Here is a 17348-nt window from a genome sequence, read left to right on the forward strand (position 1 = left end):
AGGTTTCAGGTATTGCTGACATCATGTGTCCACTGCACTAAGGTAGGGACAGTGAGGAAACATGCCAATAAACTTTACATGTTCTGATAGATACCGGTCAATGTGCATTGCCAAGGACTTATATACATTTCCCTAAACTGCCTGCTTGGTTATGTATTTTTTGGCCATGTTTTTCTCTGCATGGTTAGAGCTGAGGGTTCAAATATAAATTCTCCTAGAAGAAAGAATAACTTTTGCTTTTTTGAGGGGTCCCTCACAATATACATCTGAGAATTACGATTGTAACCTTAGAGACAGAGAGGATGGGTTGGAAACATGGGGCACTCAGAAGACTTAGCAGAGTCAAATGGAGTTGGAATCAGAAGGAGAATCCAGATCTCATGTACATGGCACCATGTTTTCTCAATAAATTACAAATTGAAAGTTGCCCTATAGATGATTTTACAGGTCACAGGTACTAGATGTTTGAAGAGATAAAAAGATATGGAAGAAGCAAGAAACCTTGAAACAAGTAGTGGGGCAAGAATGCCAAAGACATGCTCTGTAGTTACAGTAACTGCTGTTTTTGTTCTAAGAAGTTCAGACCACATGTCTTTCATGATTGACAGGTATCATACTTTATTCCTTTTTAGGTAATTCAGACACCAGGAAGGTGTTACTTGCTGAATGGATGTCCTCAGGCCTCCCAACAATGTGACTGAATTTGTTCTCTTGGGACTCACACAGAATCCACACTTGCAGAAAATACTCTTCATTGTCTTTTTGTTTATTTCCCTATTTACTGTGGTGGCCAACCTACTCATTGTCATCACCATCTCCTTCAGCCCCACACTTTCTGCTCCCATGTACTTCTTTCTCACTTATTTGGCCTTCACCACCCCTAAAATGATCACTGACCTGCTGTACCAGAGGACAACAATCTCCTGGGGTGTCTGTCTGACTCAGCTTTTTTTGGTACACTTTCTTGGAGGAGCGGAGGTCATCATCCCCATCATCATGGCCTATGACTGCTATGTGGCACATCTGCAAGCCTCTGCACTACATGACCATCATGCGACAGGGGCTCTGCCAGCTCCTGGTGGTGGTATTCTGGATCGGGGGGATCGTGCATGCCACCTTGCAGATTCTTTTCATGATAAACTTGACCTTCTGTGGCCCCAATGTAATTGATCACTTCATGTGTGATTTCTTCTCACTTTTGAAAATTGCCTGCGGCAACACCTACAAGATCGGAATTATAGTGGCAGCCAACAGTAGGGCCATGTGCTTGCTCATTTTTTCCATGCTCCTCATCTCCTACATAGTCATCCCGAAATCCCATGGCTCTGTAGGATGACGCAAAGCCCTCTCTACATGTGGTGCTCACTTTACAGTAGTGGTACTTTACTTTGTCCCTTGTATATTCAGCTACACTCGACCTGTGACTACTTGCTCTGCGGACAAGTTGGTAACTGTATTCTTTGCAATCCTCACTCCCATGTTGAATCCTATAATTTACACAGTGAGAAATAAAGAAGTGAAAATGCCATGAGTAGTTTGTTGAAGAGGAATGTAACGTAGGCTGTTCATAGTACCAACAGAGTGATGCTTCACATACATAGAACAGATATTGCGTGGGTGTGAGCAATGTCACTTCAGTCATATCCAAATCTTTGCGACCCTCTGAACTATAGCCCAAATTCTTTACCTCTGAGCCACTGAGAAAGTCCATACAAAGGGTTATACCTGTTGTAATTTGTGAGAGAAAAAAAATTTGCAGATCACTGACAGAAAAATTAAAGAACCTAGAAACTAGCATTTGTTAATTATTTCAAAAGGCTAGGCATTTATTAGGCTTTTTGATAAAATTTAATGTACTTATCATGGCTTCAATATTTATGTTCATAGATTCATAATTGGCAATGGAAAGAACAACTATGAACCCCTGGTTTGGTGATTGCAGATTATGATTTTCTCCAGTTTTATTGCTACTTTACCAAATTCTTTCTTTATGCTACTTGAATGAAAGTGGCTTTTCCATAGGATCTTGACCTCAGACCTTTTTTAATTTGCTTTGCCTATCATGCAGACAATAAGGGATATAGATTTTTAGATTGATACATGGGGATGGACAGGACTGATGGTATATGAAAGAACTGCTGCTGATTTATTTTTCTGTGCTATGAATTTACCAAAGTCAGCTAGAGAAACACCCACAAGGGAGAAAATAATAATTAACAATTTATCTTTGATTTTTTTGTGGCACAAATATTAAGTCAAAATTTCTGAAATTGCTCTTAATTTAATCTTATTTGTTTAAATGCCTCATAGTTTTTCTTGAATATAGTGTACCAATTTTCCATATCAAGACTTGATGAGCCATTTGAAACAAGAAAGGTTAACATTTTTACCAAATTTAAACAAAAATGCCTATAATTGGGATCCAAAGCTATTGCAGGTCTACTATATATATATGTGTGTGTGTGTGTATATATATATATTAATATTTACATTTCAAGATCCCTTTAGTATCTATCAGGCACATTCACCTCAGATGATTCATCTATGTACTAAAGTAGTTGTTCCTTTATCATTACCTACCTTTTACAGAGAAGCAAATTGAAGCTAACTTAATTGACTCACTAACTTAATTACTAACTAAATTGACTCACATCATAAGTGCTTCATTCATAAAGTGTGTCAGGAGCTATTACACTGGGATGCATATTTCTTTCACAAATTTCAGATACAAACTTCCAACCCAGGTCTTTAAAACTCGGTCTTTCTATGAAATGAAACACAGTCATATGGTATGTTTAGCTCTATAGATAAGAAATTATCTGCAGTCTTAATGACTCATTTTTTATTTCAAGAAGATGGTTTAAAATTTGCTGCAGTCTTATCTCATATGTAGCAATATATCTCAGCACAGCAAATGGTTAGCATAATCACAGATTTTTTTTTTATTTGGTAAAAGCAAAAATCCCCATTAGTTTTCTTTCAGTAGTGAATACAAATGTTAATTAATGTTGGCCTTCATAAAAGCAATGTGGCTAAGGTGAAGCTACACAAAGTGGGGGATACCTGGAATGCTCCCCTGTGCATGTGGGAAATTATCAGGTCATTCCATGTTATTACATAAATCTTATAAATCAGAGCTTCTCTGACTACAATACTCCAGTGCCTGTTTGTTCTAACAGATATCACTTTATCAAGTTCAGTGATCAACTAAAGCTATTTCTTTTATAGTTTGACTATATAGTAATGCCCAAGCAAGGTTCCAACAGCTTAGACTGTGTTTACTAAGTTGTACATGGCTGTCTCAAATTGATGAGAAACAGAATTTTTTCCCACAAAGTATAGGCCTGGAAGATGAAATAATCAGCACCTAATCTATTAAAATGATTATTTACAATTGCAGGTGAGAATGAAGCATTTCAACAAAATCTAGACTAGATGATATATGGTTCATTTTGTTTAGTGACTATTAGGGAGGAGAGGAGAGTTACCTATGAGTACCTATGAATAAGGACAGTACTCTGAGTAAATGTCGCTTTTATTCTAAGACCAAACAGAGGAATTGAAGAGGGAAACAAAGGTCAATGTGTGTGTTTTAGGGGCTATAACAAGGGCTCAATGGGGAAGTGAGAAGATTAATGAGGCACAAATGATAAACTGTCACGAGAGATGTGGAAGGTATAAGAACTGAAGGAGGAAATGCAATGCAGTCTGATATTCTCAGTGGACAGAGTTTTGCTGATTTGTGAATAAGTGTAAACCTCTTTTAGATGATCCTTGGCATTTATCACCAAGAATCTCTCCGGAGAATAAACTGTCACCTGATTATTTATGATAATTAAAAAAATGAGACAGTGAGTATATGTGTCCTAAATCTTAATGACATAAATACATAAACAGTGTTTGGATCTGTTGTGTAAGGATATTTTGGTTTAATCTGGACTCTTAATTCAGTGAAAACATTCATATTAGGCATTAAGTGAGGGGAATGAGCTTATTGATTGAGGCAATTATGAGGAATGCATTTTACTAGGCTTTTTACATACTTTAAATCCATTATTGTACCAAGAAGTATTATTACAGGTGTTTATACTTCCTTTATCAAGAAGAAAATTAGACCCAATAGAGTTAAGCAACAATATCAAGTCTTTTAGACTCATCTTCCTCTGTACCTCACAATAACAATACTACTTGATATCATGAAGTGAACATACCAAACATGGATCTGATCATTGGCCACCTTGTCAGTGAGACATTATTTCCTTGTTTTTGGAGGGTGGCATTTTCTTCCCTTTAACACTCTGTTAATGCCTTTTCCCAGGTTACATACACTTTCTTGATTCCTCTTGCGTCCCAGGAAAAAGCCATCCAATGATCTTTTCCCACAGATATATTACCCTTTTTGGGCATCAGGAAAAGTGGGATGAAACAGGCTCAAGAAGCAAAATTGAAATGTTTGAACTTCAAAGAAAATGAACCTTGGATGAAAACACATTTAGAGGAAAAACAGAGCAACCCAATCATTGAGGAGATTGATACTTTGGGCAAGAGGGGGAGTATCTTGAAGAGCTGAATAGATCCTCTTTTCATAGGCATTTTCCCATTGTTATCACATAGTGGTAACATTAATTACTGGGGAAAACATATGAATCCTTGGTCAATTAAATTTAGGAGATTTTCACTTATTTAATTTATCACAAAATACAAGTCAGTGCACATAGCAGGCCAAACAGTTATGGGAGCTGCATATATAACACTGAACAATAGAGACAAGAATTGTGCTTGTGAGGAACTTAAATTCCAGTGGGAAATAGATGGATAATAAACAAGTGAGCCACTAAACTAAAAATATAGTTTTGTGAGTAATGAGTGGTATGAGAGACATTTTATAAGACATGGTACAGGAGAGAAGAATTGGATAGACATGTGTGTAGCTGTTTGAAGCACAGCTAGAATTTCAGTTTGGCCTGAGCTTAAAGAGCCACATTAAGTCTCTTCCTTTTTAAAACTAAAAAGGAAAACTAAAACTAAAAAGTTTTATGCTATTTAAAAACATGCATTAGGAATGGGGACAATATGTCTCCCAATAAAAATAGTTTATGTGAGGGTAAAGATTACTTACTGTTTTTACACATAACACACATGAATGGGTAATATATCTGTGGTATTACTACTTTTGAAGGACAGATAGATGGTCAAGGGGACAGAATGTCTAAAAACATCTCCACGTGGCAATAATGAAAAAAAGATTGAGGAATACTGCCCTAATTCATGTCTAAATTGTTAGGTAAGAGCACGGAGTAACTAGACTGTTAGTTAAGGTCATCCAAGCACAGATGTTGGTCTATCACCTGTGAAGATCACATCAGTAAAATTGAGAGACACTTCCTTCTCAGGAGTCTTCCCAGACTGTGTGGTCAGCTATGTTAGTGAGCCAGTTGTAATCTGTGAAGGGTGTTACAAACTGATATTTACTACAACTGAAGTTAGGAAAAGAATGAAGGCTATAACTCTAAGTATTTCTAAATTGAAAGCATGTCACTTGATAATACTAATAATCATCATTGAGAGAGAATTTAATTATTCTATTTTCTAGCTCAGTAATATTTTCAAATCAGTTATAATGGCAACAGTCTTGCAGCTTGATATAACATTTTTGCAATAATAGTCTTGATAGAGTAGTATTCATCAGATTAGGTGATAAAAGAATTCAGTCCTGGTACTAGATAGTTGGCCAAGAAGTTCTACTGACATTTCTTCATCTGTATTATCACACAGTGAAGCATCACATGGCCATTCTTCTATGCAAGAAAACAGTTTATTTATTGAACAAATAACTGAATGGCTAATACCACAATCTGTGGTATTTCTGTTTGTGGAGAGTAAGCTTGACCAGATTCCAGTGAAGCTCTGCCCCTGGAAAAAGTGGATCATTAGAGGGGTGGATGGAAATTCACTGGTATAGTGATTAGTGCCTCAGTCAGTAGAGACACAGCCTCAAAGGGATGCAGATGAAATGATGCAAGTCTACATGTTTTGAAATCCTGTGCCATTTAAAAATGACACTCTGTACTCTTTCAGCCCAGGTCTATTGCCTAAAGGAGAACATTTCAATAATGATGTGTTTCTTAAGGTGTGGAGTGCAAACTGTTTACTAATAAGACTCAAATATAGGTAAGTGACAGGCATAGTGTAAACAGCTTACTTGACGGTCTTTTTGAAAACCTTTTCTATTGAGATGAAACTTGAATTTCTTGGCTACTCAAAGGTTTGTATCCTACATAAATGCTTAGACATTCAGAATATCTGTGTAAATACATATAATTTTAAATCCTTAGAAACTCTGACCCTATCAAAATAAATCCCTATTGTTTTACTCTTAATGTGATCCTAATTTACTTGACTAATGCTTGGATTTGCGAACTAGCTCTTTCATACAGTGAAGTTGTCTTCAGTACATGCTGGATGGAGCCATACTTTAGGTTACCCTCACATGATTCTAAAATTTTTACTTGAGCAGTCTCTGCCTTCTACATACAGGAACCATCAGGTAACTGGATTTTACAGGTCACAGAGGGAAATAAGACTGTTTGAGGTGATTTTTAACAATTTATTTGAGTATTAAACATGGTCTTATTAATTTAAACTACTATTTCGATATCACCACCTCATCCCTGAGAAAATTATCAGCATCACCCCTAGCACAATCACCAACACCACCCCTGTGGACAGAGCTGCTCAGAAACAAATGGACTTGTATGCATATATATATATATATATATACTATATATTTTGTGTGTGTGTATGTGTGTACGAAACTTATTACTTTCATTAAATAATTAGAATCATTAACTAATCAGAACAGAAAGAAAAGCACCACATAAATTCTGCTTTCCTGTTCTACTAATTTCCTTTAACATTATTTTTCTACTACTAATCATCTTTGAGAAAGAATTTATGTGGTGCTTTTCTATTTGTTTTGATGAGACGTTGTCTGTTGACGATGCCTGTGCTCAGAGCACAGGTCTTCTGAGGAACACAGGGTGCTATTTCTCTTTAAAAATGACGACCCAGAGGCTCTCCCTAAATACACTGCTATCACTTGCTGTTATCTAAGATTTTATTGAAAAAATCATTTAGCCCCATGAGAAATTTAGACATAAGAATCACATATCAGCTGTAAAGTTGTCTTCTTGGAGTCAAAGCTAGGCTTTATGACAACAAACAGTATATTGTTAAGCAAATTATATTTTACCTTATCTCAGTCATAAAATGTCTCATCATAACTAATTTGAGGATTAAATGAGAAAGCGTGTGTAAAGTATTAGCAAAATGTCTGGAACCTGGTAGACAGCATTTACTAAATGATTTATTATTTTCATCAGTTTTATTTGGAAATGTATATAAATTATGTATCTCTATATAGACATTGCATTGCAGTTAATTTAACTTTATCTGGATACAAATAAAGCATTTATCATTTATGTCATCAATAGTATACTATGAATGAGTGAATGATTGAATGAAAAACAGAATGAGTTTTTTTTTTTTTGCTTTATTGTTTGGTTAACATATTCAAAAATCATAATGCATGGTGTAGGTAATACTGTAGGTAAAATTCCTTGTTTCTGTTCATGGGTGGGCTATAGCATCCTATCACATATTTGTTGATCATCTAATTTATTTTTTCTTTAACTGTTTATATTTTTACTCATTTTATATTTGTTCACTGTATACAGATATTAATTCTGTGTATATCCTCTAAAATGTAAATCTTTCTCTGAATTATTACACTTTTCTTAATTGATGTTATGTTTTCCTCTCCTGAATATTGAATACTTGAATAAGATGAAACTGTTAAATATATCTACTTGCAATTTCAATAATTGATTTAGAAGATCCTTCCACCACTATAATGGACAGTCATCACCTTCACAAATGAAAAATAAAATTAGGAAAATCTTGCTTTACTTCATTATTAAAACTTTGATCAATATTCAGCTTTGTATAAGATATTAACTATGCATAGAATTTTGTTAGTATTCAGTTGGAAAGGTAATTGTGGCACCTCATTTACATAAAAAATGTGTCCTTTTTCCACATATGTCTCTTAAATACTTCTTCTCCATTAGTCTGTATGATTTTTGAGGTTAGGGATAATTTTTTTTTTTTAATTTTTTAAATTATTTTTTAATTTTTTTAAGTTTATCTATTTTTTAACTTTACAATATTGTATTTGTTTTGCCATACATTGACATGAATCCACCATGGGTGTACATGTGTTCCCCTTCCAGAATCCCCCTTCTTCTTCCCACCCCATCCCATCCCTCTGGGTCATCCCAGTGCACCAGCCCCGAGCACTCTGTATCATGCATCGAAACTGGACTGGCGATTCGTTTCACATATGATAATTTACATGCTTCAATGCCATTCTCCCATATCATCCTGCCCTTGCCCTCTCCCATAGAGTCCATAATACTGTTCTATATATCTGTGTCTCTTTTGCTGTCTCGCATACAGGGTTATCTTTACCAATTTACTAAATATCATATATATGTGCTAGTATACTATATTGGTGTTTTTCTTTCTGGCTTACCTCACTCTGTATAATAGGCTCCAGTTTCATCCACCTCATTAGAACTGATTCAAATGTATTCTTTTTAATGGCTGAGTAATATTCCATTGTGTATATGTACCACAGCTTCCTTATCCATTCGTCTGCTGATGGGCATCTAGGCTGCTTCCATGTCCTGGCTATTATAAACAGTGCTGCGATGAACATTGGGGTACACGTGTCTCTTTCAATTCTGGTTTCTTCAGTGTGTATGCCCAGCAGTGGGATTGCTGGGTCATATGGCAGTTCTGTGTCAAGTTTTTTGAGGAATCTCCACACTGTTCTCCATAGTGGCTGTACTAGTTTGCATTCCCACCAAGAAAGTAAGAGGGTTTCCTTTTCTCCACACCCTCTCCAGCATTTATTGCTTGTAGACTTTTGGATAGCAGCCATTCTGATGGGCTTGAAATGGTACCTCGTTGTGGTTTTGATGTTAATTTCTCTGATAATGAGTGATGTTGAGCATTTTTTCATGTGTTTGTTAGCCATCTGTATGTCTTCTTTGGAGAAATGTCTGTTTAGTTCTTTGGCCCAATTTTTGATTGGGTCATTTATTTTCCTGGAATTGAGCTGCAGGAGCTGCTTGTATATTTTTGAGATTAATTGTTTGTCCGTTGCTTCATTTGCTATTATTTTCTCCCATTCTGAAGGCTGTCTTTTCACCTTGCTTATAGTTTCCTTTGTTGTGCAAAAGCTTTTAATTTTAATTAGGTCCCATTTGTTTATTTTTGCTTTTATTTCCAATATTCTGGGAGGTGGGTCACAGAGGATCCTGCTGTGGTTTATGTCAGAGAGTGTTTTGCCTATGTTTTCCTCTAGGAGTTTTTTGTTTTTTTTTTTTTTTAGTTGGGGGCTAATTACTTTACAATATTGTAATAGTTTTTGCCATACATTGACATGAATCAGCCATGGGTCTACATGTGTTCCCCTTCCTGGACCCCCCACCCACCTCCCTCCCCATCCCATCCCTCTGGGCCATCCCATTGCCCCGGCCCTGAGCCCTTGTCTCATGCATCGAACATGGAATGGTGTTCTGTTTCACATATGATAATATACATGTTTCAATGCTATTCTCCCAGAACGTCCCACCCTCACCTTGTCCCTCAGAGTCCATAAAATTGTTCTATGCATCTGTGTCTCTTATTCTGTCTCGTATATAGGGTTATCGTTACCATCTTCAAATTCCATATATATGCATTAGTATACTGTATTGTTGTTTTTCTTTCTGGCTTACTTCACTCTGTATAATGGGCTCCAAATTAAGATTTCAGAAAGTTTCTCATAATAATTATATTTACAGGTACTTTTATCTGGAACATAAGGACCTATGGAACAATGGAACAATGTAACTGAATTTGTCCTCTTGGGGCTCACTCAGAGCGTTCAGGGTCAGAAAATATTATTTGTCTTGTTCTTGCTCATCTACATTATGACCAGGGTGGGAAACCTACTTATTATTGTGACTGTGATGGTCAGCCCAACCCTGGATGCCCCTATGTACTTCTTTCTTGGCTACCTATCATTTATAGATGCTGTTTATTCTACTACGGTCACCCCAGATATGATTAAGGACTTATTGTCTAAAAAGAAAACTATTTCCTTCCAAGCTTGCATGACACAGCTTTTTATATGGCACTTTTTTGGTGGTGCCGATATATGCCTTCTGGCGGTCATGGCCTATGACCGTTACGTGGCCATCTGCAAACCCTTGCATTATTTGACAATCATGAATAAGCGAGTGTGTGTTCTGCTGCTGCTATTGGCCTGGGTGGGTGGGTTTTTACACGGTATGTTTCATCCTCTCTTTGTTTACAACCTTCCCTTCTGTGGCCCCAATGTCATTGACCATTTCATCTGTGACGTGTACCCCCTTTTAAAACTTGCCTGCACTGGCACTCATATCATTGCCCTCACAGTGTTGGTCAATGATGGCACAATATCTGTGGTCATCTTTACACTCTTACTCATCTCCTATGGGATCATCCTGCACTCTCTGAAGAATGTTAGTCAGGAAGGGAGGCACAAAGCATTATCCACCTGTGGCTCCCACATCACTGTGGTGCTTCTCTTCTTTGTGCCCTGTATTTTTCTTTATGTGAGACCACCTTCCTCCTTACCCATTGATAAATCCTTGACTGTGTTTTACACCATTATCACCCCTATGTTGAACCCTCTAATTTATACTCTAAGAAATAGTGAGATGAAAAATGCAATAAAAAAGCTCTGGACTAGAGAAAGAAAATGAGACAGCTGGGAAATGTATGACCCATTTTCAATGAAGAATTTATCTTTTTAGGAATGCCTTGTGTGATATTTAAGTGTGTTAAATTTTTAGTCACATTTTATTCACTTGGACATTATGAAATCAGCTATTATATGAATACTTCTGATGAATAAGATATATTATCAAGATTTTCATAATTCTGCAGTTCAAAGTATATATATTCTTTGAAATATGTTTTTGAGATTTTCACATTTTCTTATGAAAGTATGTATCATTTTGGAATCTAAAATATCTCTATTTTGAGTATAGGTTTACGTGCTATATAAGAGTTAAGCTATAGTTAATATTAGAAATTTATTTAAGTTATTGGAAGATTTTCTCATGTTTCTTTTTAAAATAATTTCAGAATTAATAGGACTCATTACAAATTTCAGAAAAATAATATTAGTAATATGAAATAAATTATTGTACATTTCTCTCCACACAATATAACCCATATTTATATTTGAAATATTTATCTTGCTGTTGTTTCTGCAAGAAGCATATAATATTGTGTTAATATTGCTTAGAATGTAAATGTTGAAGTGGAATGATGTTTCAGAGTTGCAAATATTTATCATAAGGAGGCTAAATTTATAAAATAATCTGAATTAACAGGATGCAAATATGGAAAAACAACCATATCTTACTCATTTTTCTAATTTAACTGTCTCAATTGGACTAGATTGTTTTGGGGTTACATTATCATAAAGATGATCCATTAATCTTCCCAGGTAATTTAGAACACCTGGTAAAATATCTGCTATTTTTCAATATCTCTACCTCCTTCCTTGCTTATTGTATTCCATAACCTTATATGGAGATCCAGGCTCTGCCTATCGTATGTCAATTTAGCATAATCCATAATCCATGAGCTACAGAGCTTAATACCAGGTTTTTTGGGTGATATAGTTTTTAAGAAATATGCTGACAATATATGCCATTTTTACCTCCCTTGCTAATGAAATACATATTACTAAGAAATAAAGAGGCCAGAATATATTGTTTTATTTCACAGAGGCATCATTCACACAATCGTCTATCTCTACATCAGGCTTTAAAGGGAACATTACCTGCCTCAAAATGATTGGAAGCATGTGGTCAAAAAACTTATTATTCTACCTTCTTTATTCAGTGTGGATTCATGAGGGACTAAGGTGACTGAACACACACATACAAAGCTATGAGTTTAGCATCCTTACAAAGAGACCCAAAGAGTTCACTTGATCCATCAACCATAGAGGACACAGGAAAAAGATGGCTGTCTATCAACTAGGGAAGAAATCTTGCCAAGCATGGAACCTGCCAGCACCTTAATCTTGAACTTTTGAGATTCCAAACCTGTGAAAAATAAATGTCTGTCGTTTAAACAATCCAGTTTATGGTATTCTGTTTTCGCAACCCAAATGAACCAGAGAGGGAAGCTTAATTTTGAATTTGTGTCGTTATTTCAAGTGAGGAGATACAGGCTTTGTTAATTGTCTATGTTTATTGGTCTGCAATCTCTCTAAAGTCAGGAAAAATTAGTTAATTGCCTTTGTATTCTCAGTTTCTTGCACAATGTACAGAACATAAATTTCACTCTATAGACTTTGTCAATCACTTGAATTCTTGATCTATTTGTATGAGACTTTTTATTTCCTTAATTGAGGCAAGATTATGCCCCATTTCCTTCCCGGGTGGCTCAGTGGTAAAGAATCTATCTGCCAGTGCAGGAGATGTGAGAGTTTGATCACATTTGTGTTTGATTCCTGGGTCAGGAAGACTCCCTGGAGAAGGAAAGAGCAACCCACTTCAATATTCTTGCCTGGAGAATCCCATGGAGAGAGAAGCCTGGTGAGTTACTGTCCATGGAACTGCAAAGCATTGGACATGACTGAACACACACTCATGCCCCATTTCAGCAAGAAATAGCCCCAGTGGTTATTGCCTCATTCTTTGAAAGATTTAGGGAAGCTTACCCCTGGTGATTCAGATAGTAAAGAATCTGCCTGCAATGCAGGATACCTGGGTTCAATCCCTGGGTTGGGAAGATTCCCTGAGGAAGGGACTGGCTACCCACCCTAGTATTCTTGACTAGAGAATTTCAAGGACAGAGGAACCTTGAAGGCTACAGTCCATGGGATAGTGAAGAGTCGGACATGACTGAGTGACTTTCACTCACCACAGCATTAGAGCTGGAAATCAAGTCACTATAATACCAGTTTCCTCACTGAGTTTCTGATTAACTTCTATCAAATATGTTATTTCTTCTATAAATATGCTATTAGTGCCTCTGCAAGATATATATATATATTAGCACCTCTGCAAGATATATATATACATACATATAAAATTAATGCAATTATTACTTTACAGATGATGAAAATTGAAATTCAAAAATGTTAAATAATCTGCCCAATATTAGAGACAGAGTCAGTATTCAGATCTACATTATTCTAAATTCAATTTTGATGCTCTTTCAACCATTTCAAATGAAACCAGGAAAGAGACAGCATTTCATCAAAACCTCACTTGTTTCATAGCAATTGAAATGTTTTCCTTCCTGATTACAGAGTTACATAAGGTGCTTGTATATACAAGAATTTGCATTCAAAAAGCTTGTGGCCTACAGGTACCTAGATGGGTACAAAAAATAAAATAGAAAGAAAATACTTGCCAGTACTCTCTTGATACACAGAGTATATAAACATGTATATACATTAATATACATAGTATTTAAAATTACATTGAGTTTATTGTTCTGTACGGTACAAGTTACCAGTTATTCTAAAAAGTAATTGTACTCTATCTAAATTGATATGAAACATTTGTTTTTAAATGGTCACTACAATATTATAAAATTGAAATTGTGTTCCTATAAACAAATGGAGGATATAAAAGATGAAATAACTAGATTATCCAACATTTAAGGCACCTTTAAGCCCAAAGATTCTTACTCCGCATCCTATGATCTTTACACTACACAGAACTCCTTGGGGCTGGCATTTGACTATGATTCAGAATATTCAAATATTTTTGATTATATGTCATAAGAAGTGTCTCTTTATTAGATTAACAACTATTAGTATCAACTAAATACAGGCATTTTTCAAAATCACACACTAAAATATATCTGTAAAAAATTCCACTATTAGAAAGTTGGCTTAACACTTAAGTCCTCAAATCTAGAATTTTCATCGAAATTGCTTTAGGTGGTCATTTACAAGGGATAAATAAACACAAAGTAGAAATCATTATTCCACAGTTGACCAAGGAAAGTACTTCTCAGCTAAACAGCTTTTCTGACTTACAAGACAAGACTGTTGTAAATTACTTATGGATCTTTCATAACTAAAGTCTCCTTCCAAATATGAATGTGTATATATGTCATAGATGTGTTTATAGTTTACTCTTTTGACAGAAAGGTCCAGCCTCCCACTTCCAGGGTACCATATACTTTATTGAAAAAAAATAAAATAAAATAAAATAAATGGGCTCTACAGTGTAACGATGTTTAGTAGACATACTATTGTCACAAAAGGGAGAAGGAGAGTAAGAACCTTAGCTTCAGAATGAGGAGACATGAACTTTCTTTCACACTATGCTATCATCTTCTATAACCTTAATCAGTCTTCCCATTTTCTACAAGTAATTTACTTAGGTAAATGGAAGGTATTTCTAAGTTCCGAGATTCTACCCAATTCAATATGTGTATTGTCATAAGTATAGGTTTACTTGCTTCTATTTCATTTAGACCTGCCTTTTGAAAAACCTGTATGCAGGTCAGGAAGCAACAGTTAGAACTGGACATGGAACAACAGACTGGTCCCAAATAGGAAAAGGAGTACGTCAAGGTTGTATACTGTCACCCTGATTATTTAACTTATATGCAGAGTACATCATGAGAAATGCTGTGCTGGAAGAAACACAAGCTGGAAACAAGATTGCCAGGAGAACTATCAATAACCTCAGATATGCAGATGACACCACCCGTATGGCAGAAAGTGAAGAACTAAAGAGCCTCTTGATGAAAGTGAAAGAGGAGAGTGAAAAAGTTGGCTTAAAGCTCAATGTTCAGAAAACTAAGATCATGGCATCTGGTCCCATCACTTCATGGCAAATAGATGGGGAAACTGGAAACAGTGGCTGACTTTATTTTTCTGGGCTCCAAAATCACTGCTGATGGTGATTGCAGCCATGAAATTAAAAGACGTTTACTCCTTGAAAGGAAGGTTATGGCCAACCTAGATAGCATGTTTAAAAGCAGAGACATTACTTTGCCAATAAAAGTCGTCTAGTGAAGGTTATGGTTTTTCCAGTGGTCACGTATGGATGTGAGAGTTAGACGGTGAAGAAAGCTGAGTGCCGAAGAATTGATGCTTTAGAATTGACGCGTTTGAACTGTGGTGTTGGAGAAGACTCTTGAGAGTCCCTTGGACTGCAAGGAGATCCAATCAATCCATCCTAAAAGAGATCAATCCTGGGTGTTCATTGGAAGGTCTGATGTTGAAGCTGAGACTCCAATACTTTGGCCACCTCATGCGAAGGGTTGACTCATTTGGAAAAGACCCTAATGCTGGGTAGGATTGGGGGCGGGAGGAGAAGGGGACGACAGAGGATGAGATGGTTGGATGGCATCACTGACTTGATGGACATGGGTTTGGGGTAGCCTCTGGGAGTTGGTGATGGACAGAGAGGCCTGGCGTGCTGCAATTCTTGGGGTCACAAAGAGTTGGACACGACTGAGCGACTGAACTGAACTAACTGAACTGAGAGATTTACACTTCACTGTGATAGAAAATTGTTGACCATGTATTTGTTTTCACAGTTAGAACTGAGTGTTCAAATATAAATTATCATGGAAAAAGGAATTATTCTTATATTTGCACAGGACCTCTAAGCCTACAAGATTCATCTGAGAATTATAACTTATAACCTCATAGACACAGAGGAGGGCTTGAAAGTTTAAGATACTGAGATGATGCAGCAAAGTCCAATGGAGAAGGAACCAAAGTGAGAATCCAGATCTCACATACATAGCACAGCGTTTTTCAGTAAATCATATGTCAAATGTCCTTATCGATATTTTACATGTGATAGGTTCTAGGAGTCGGAAGAGATAAAAGCCATCATTGAAGAAGTAAGAAAGTCTTGAAGCAAATACTGGGCGAGAATGCCAAAGACATGCTCCACATTTACAGTGACTGCACTATTTTTGTTCTCAGTAATTCAGACCGGAAACCTTTCAAGATTAACAAGCACCATGCGTTATTGCTTTTTAGGTAATTCAGGCCCTAAGAAGTTGTTACTTGCTGAATGGATCTTCTTATGCTTCAAAACAATGTGACTGAATGTGTTCTCTTGGGACTCACACAGAATCTACACTTGTAGAAAGTACTCTTTATTGTCTTTCTGTTCATTTTCCTGTTTACCATGGTGGCCAATCTGCTCATTGCCATCACCATCTCCCTCAGACTCAAACTTTCGGCTCCAATGTACTTTTTTCTCACTTACTTGGCCTTCACAGATGCCTTTTACACATCTGTCACAACCCCCAAAATGACCACTGACCTGCTGTACCAGAGGAGAACCATCTCTTGGCATGGATGCCTGGCTCAACTCTTTTTGGTACACTTCCTGGGAGGCTCAGAAATCATAGTCCTCATCATCATGGCCTATGACCACTATGTGGCCATCTGCAAGCCTCTGCACTACACGACCATCATGCGACAGGGGCTCTGCCAGCTCCTGGTGGTGGTGGCCTTGACTGGGGGGATCCTGCACGCCACTGTGCAGATTCTTTTCACAGTAGACTTGACCTTCTGTGGTCACAATGTCATGGACCACTTCATATGTGATTTCTTCTCACTCTTGGAAATTGCTTGCAGTCATACACACACACTTGGAATTGTGGTGTCAGCCAACAGTGGGGCCATGTGCTTACTCATTTTTTTTCTTGCTCCTCATCTCCTACATAGTCATCCTGAGCTCCCTTAAGTCCCATGGCTCTGAAGGACAATGCAAGGCCCTCTCTACATGTGGCTCCCACTTTACAGTAGTGGTGCTCTATTTTGTCCCTTGTATATTTAGTTACATGCATCCTGTGACCACTTATCCTGGGGACAAGTTGGTGAGTGTGTTCTTTATAATCCTCACTCCCATGTTAAATCCTATCATTTACACAGTGAGAAGCACAGAGGTGAAAAATGCCATGTGGAGTTTGTTGAAGTGGAGAGTAACTTAGGCTGTCCATGAGACCGAGAAAGTAACGATTTATATACATAGGGAAGATTTTACCTGTTGTAAATTGTGAAGGAAATTTAAGAAATTTTGCAGATCATCTCCATTAAAAGTATTTTCCATGCTGATTTCTCCCCAGAAAAAGGTATTTAATGGACTGAAAAAAGGACTAGAAACTAACATTTGTTGGGTATTTGATAATGGCTAGTTATTTTTAAGTCTTTTTGATAACTCCTAACGTACTTTACCAAG

At 36.7% G+C, this 17348-nt stretch overlaps 1 protein-coding gene and 2 pseudogenes across 2 annotated transcripts; all 3 read left to right on the top strand.

Annotated features, from left to right (window-relative positions):
• Window positions 1–666: 666 nt before the first annotated feature.
• Window positions 667–1560, top strand: LOC145512192 (olfactory receptor 4C3D-like; annotated as a pseudogene).
• An 8378-nt stretch (window positions 1561–9938) lies between these two features.
• On the top strand, window positions 9939–11484 carry LOC145513133 (olfactory receptor 4A15-like). 2 transcript variants are annotated; one of them, XM_081508566.1, is made up of 2 exons: window positions 9939–10838; window positions 11470–11484. In XM_081508566.1, exons 1-2 carry the CDS (start codon window positions 9939–9941, stop codon window positions 11482–11484), a joined length of 915 nt encoding a protein of 304 aa, XP_081364692.1. The 2 variants fall into 2 exon arrangements, with proteins under 2 accessions (XP_081364692.1, XP_081364691.1); XM_081508565.1 differs by lacking the exon at window positions 11470–11484 and having other exon boundaries at window positions 9939–10856.
• A 4688-nt stretch (window positions 11485–16172) lies between these two features.
• On the top strand, window positions 16173–17100 carry LOC145512220 (olfactory receptor 4C3-like; annotated as a pseudogene).
• The last annotated feature ends 248 nt before the right edge of the window (window positions 17101–17348 follow it).

This window comes from Giraffa tippelskirchi, chromosome 7, assembly GCF_054371585.1.
Source record: "Giraffa tippelskirchi isolate mGirTip1 chromosome 7, T2T-mGirTip1v1.2.pri, whole genome shotgun sequence".
Taxonomy (NCBI): Eukaryota; Metazoa; Chordata; class Mammalia; order Artiodactyla; family Giraffidae; genus Giraffa; species Giraffa tippelskirchi.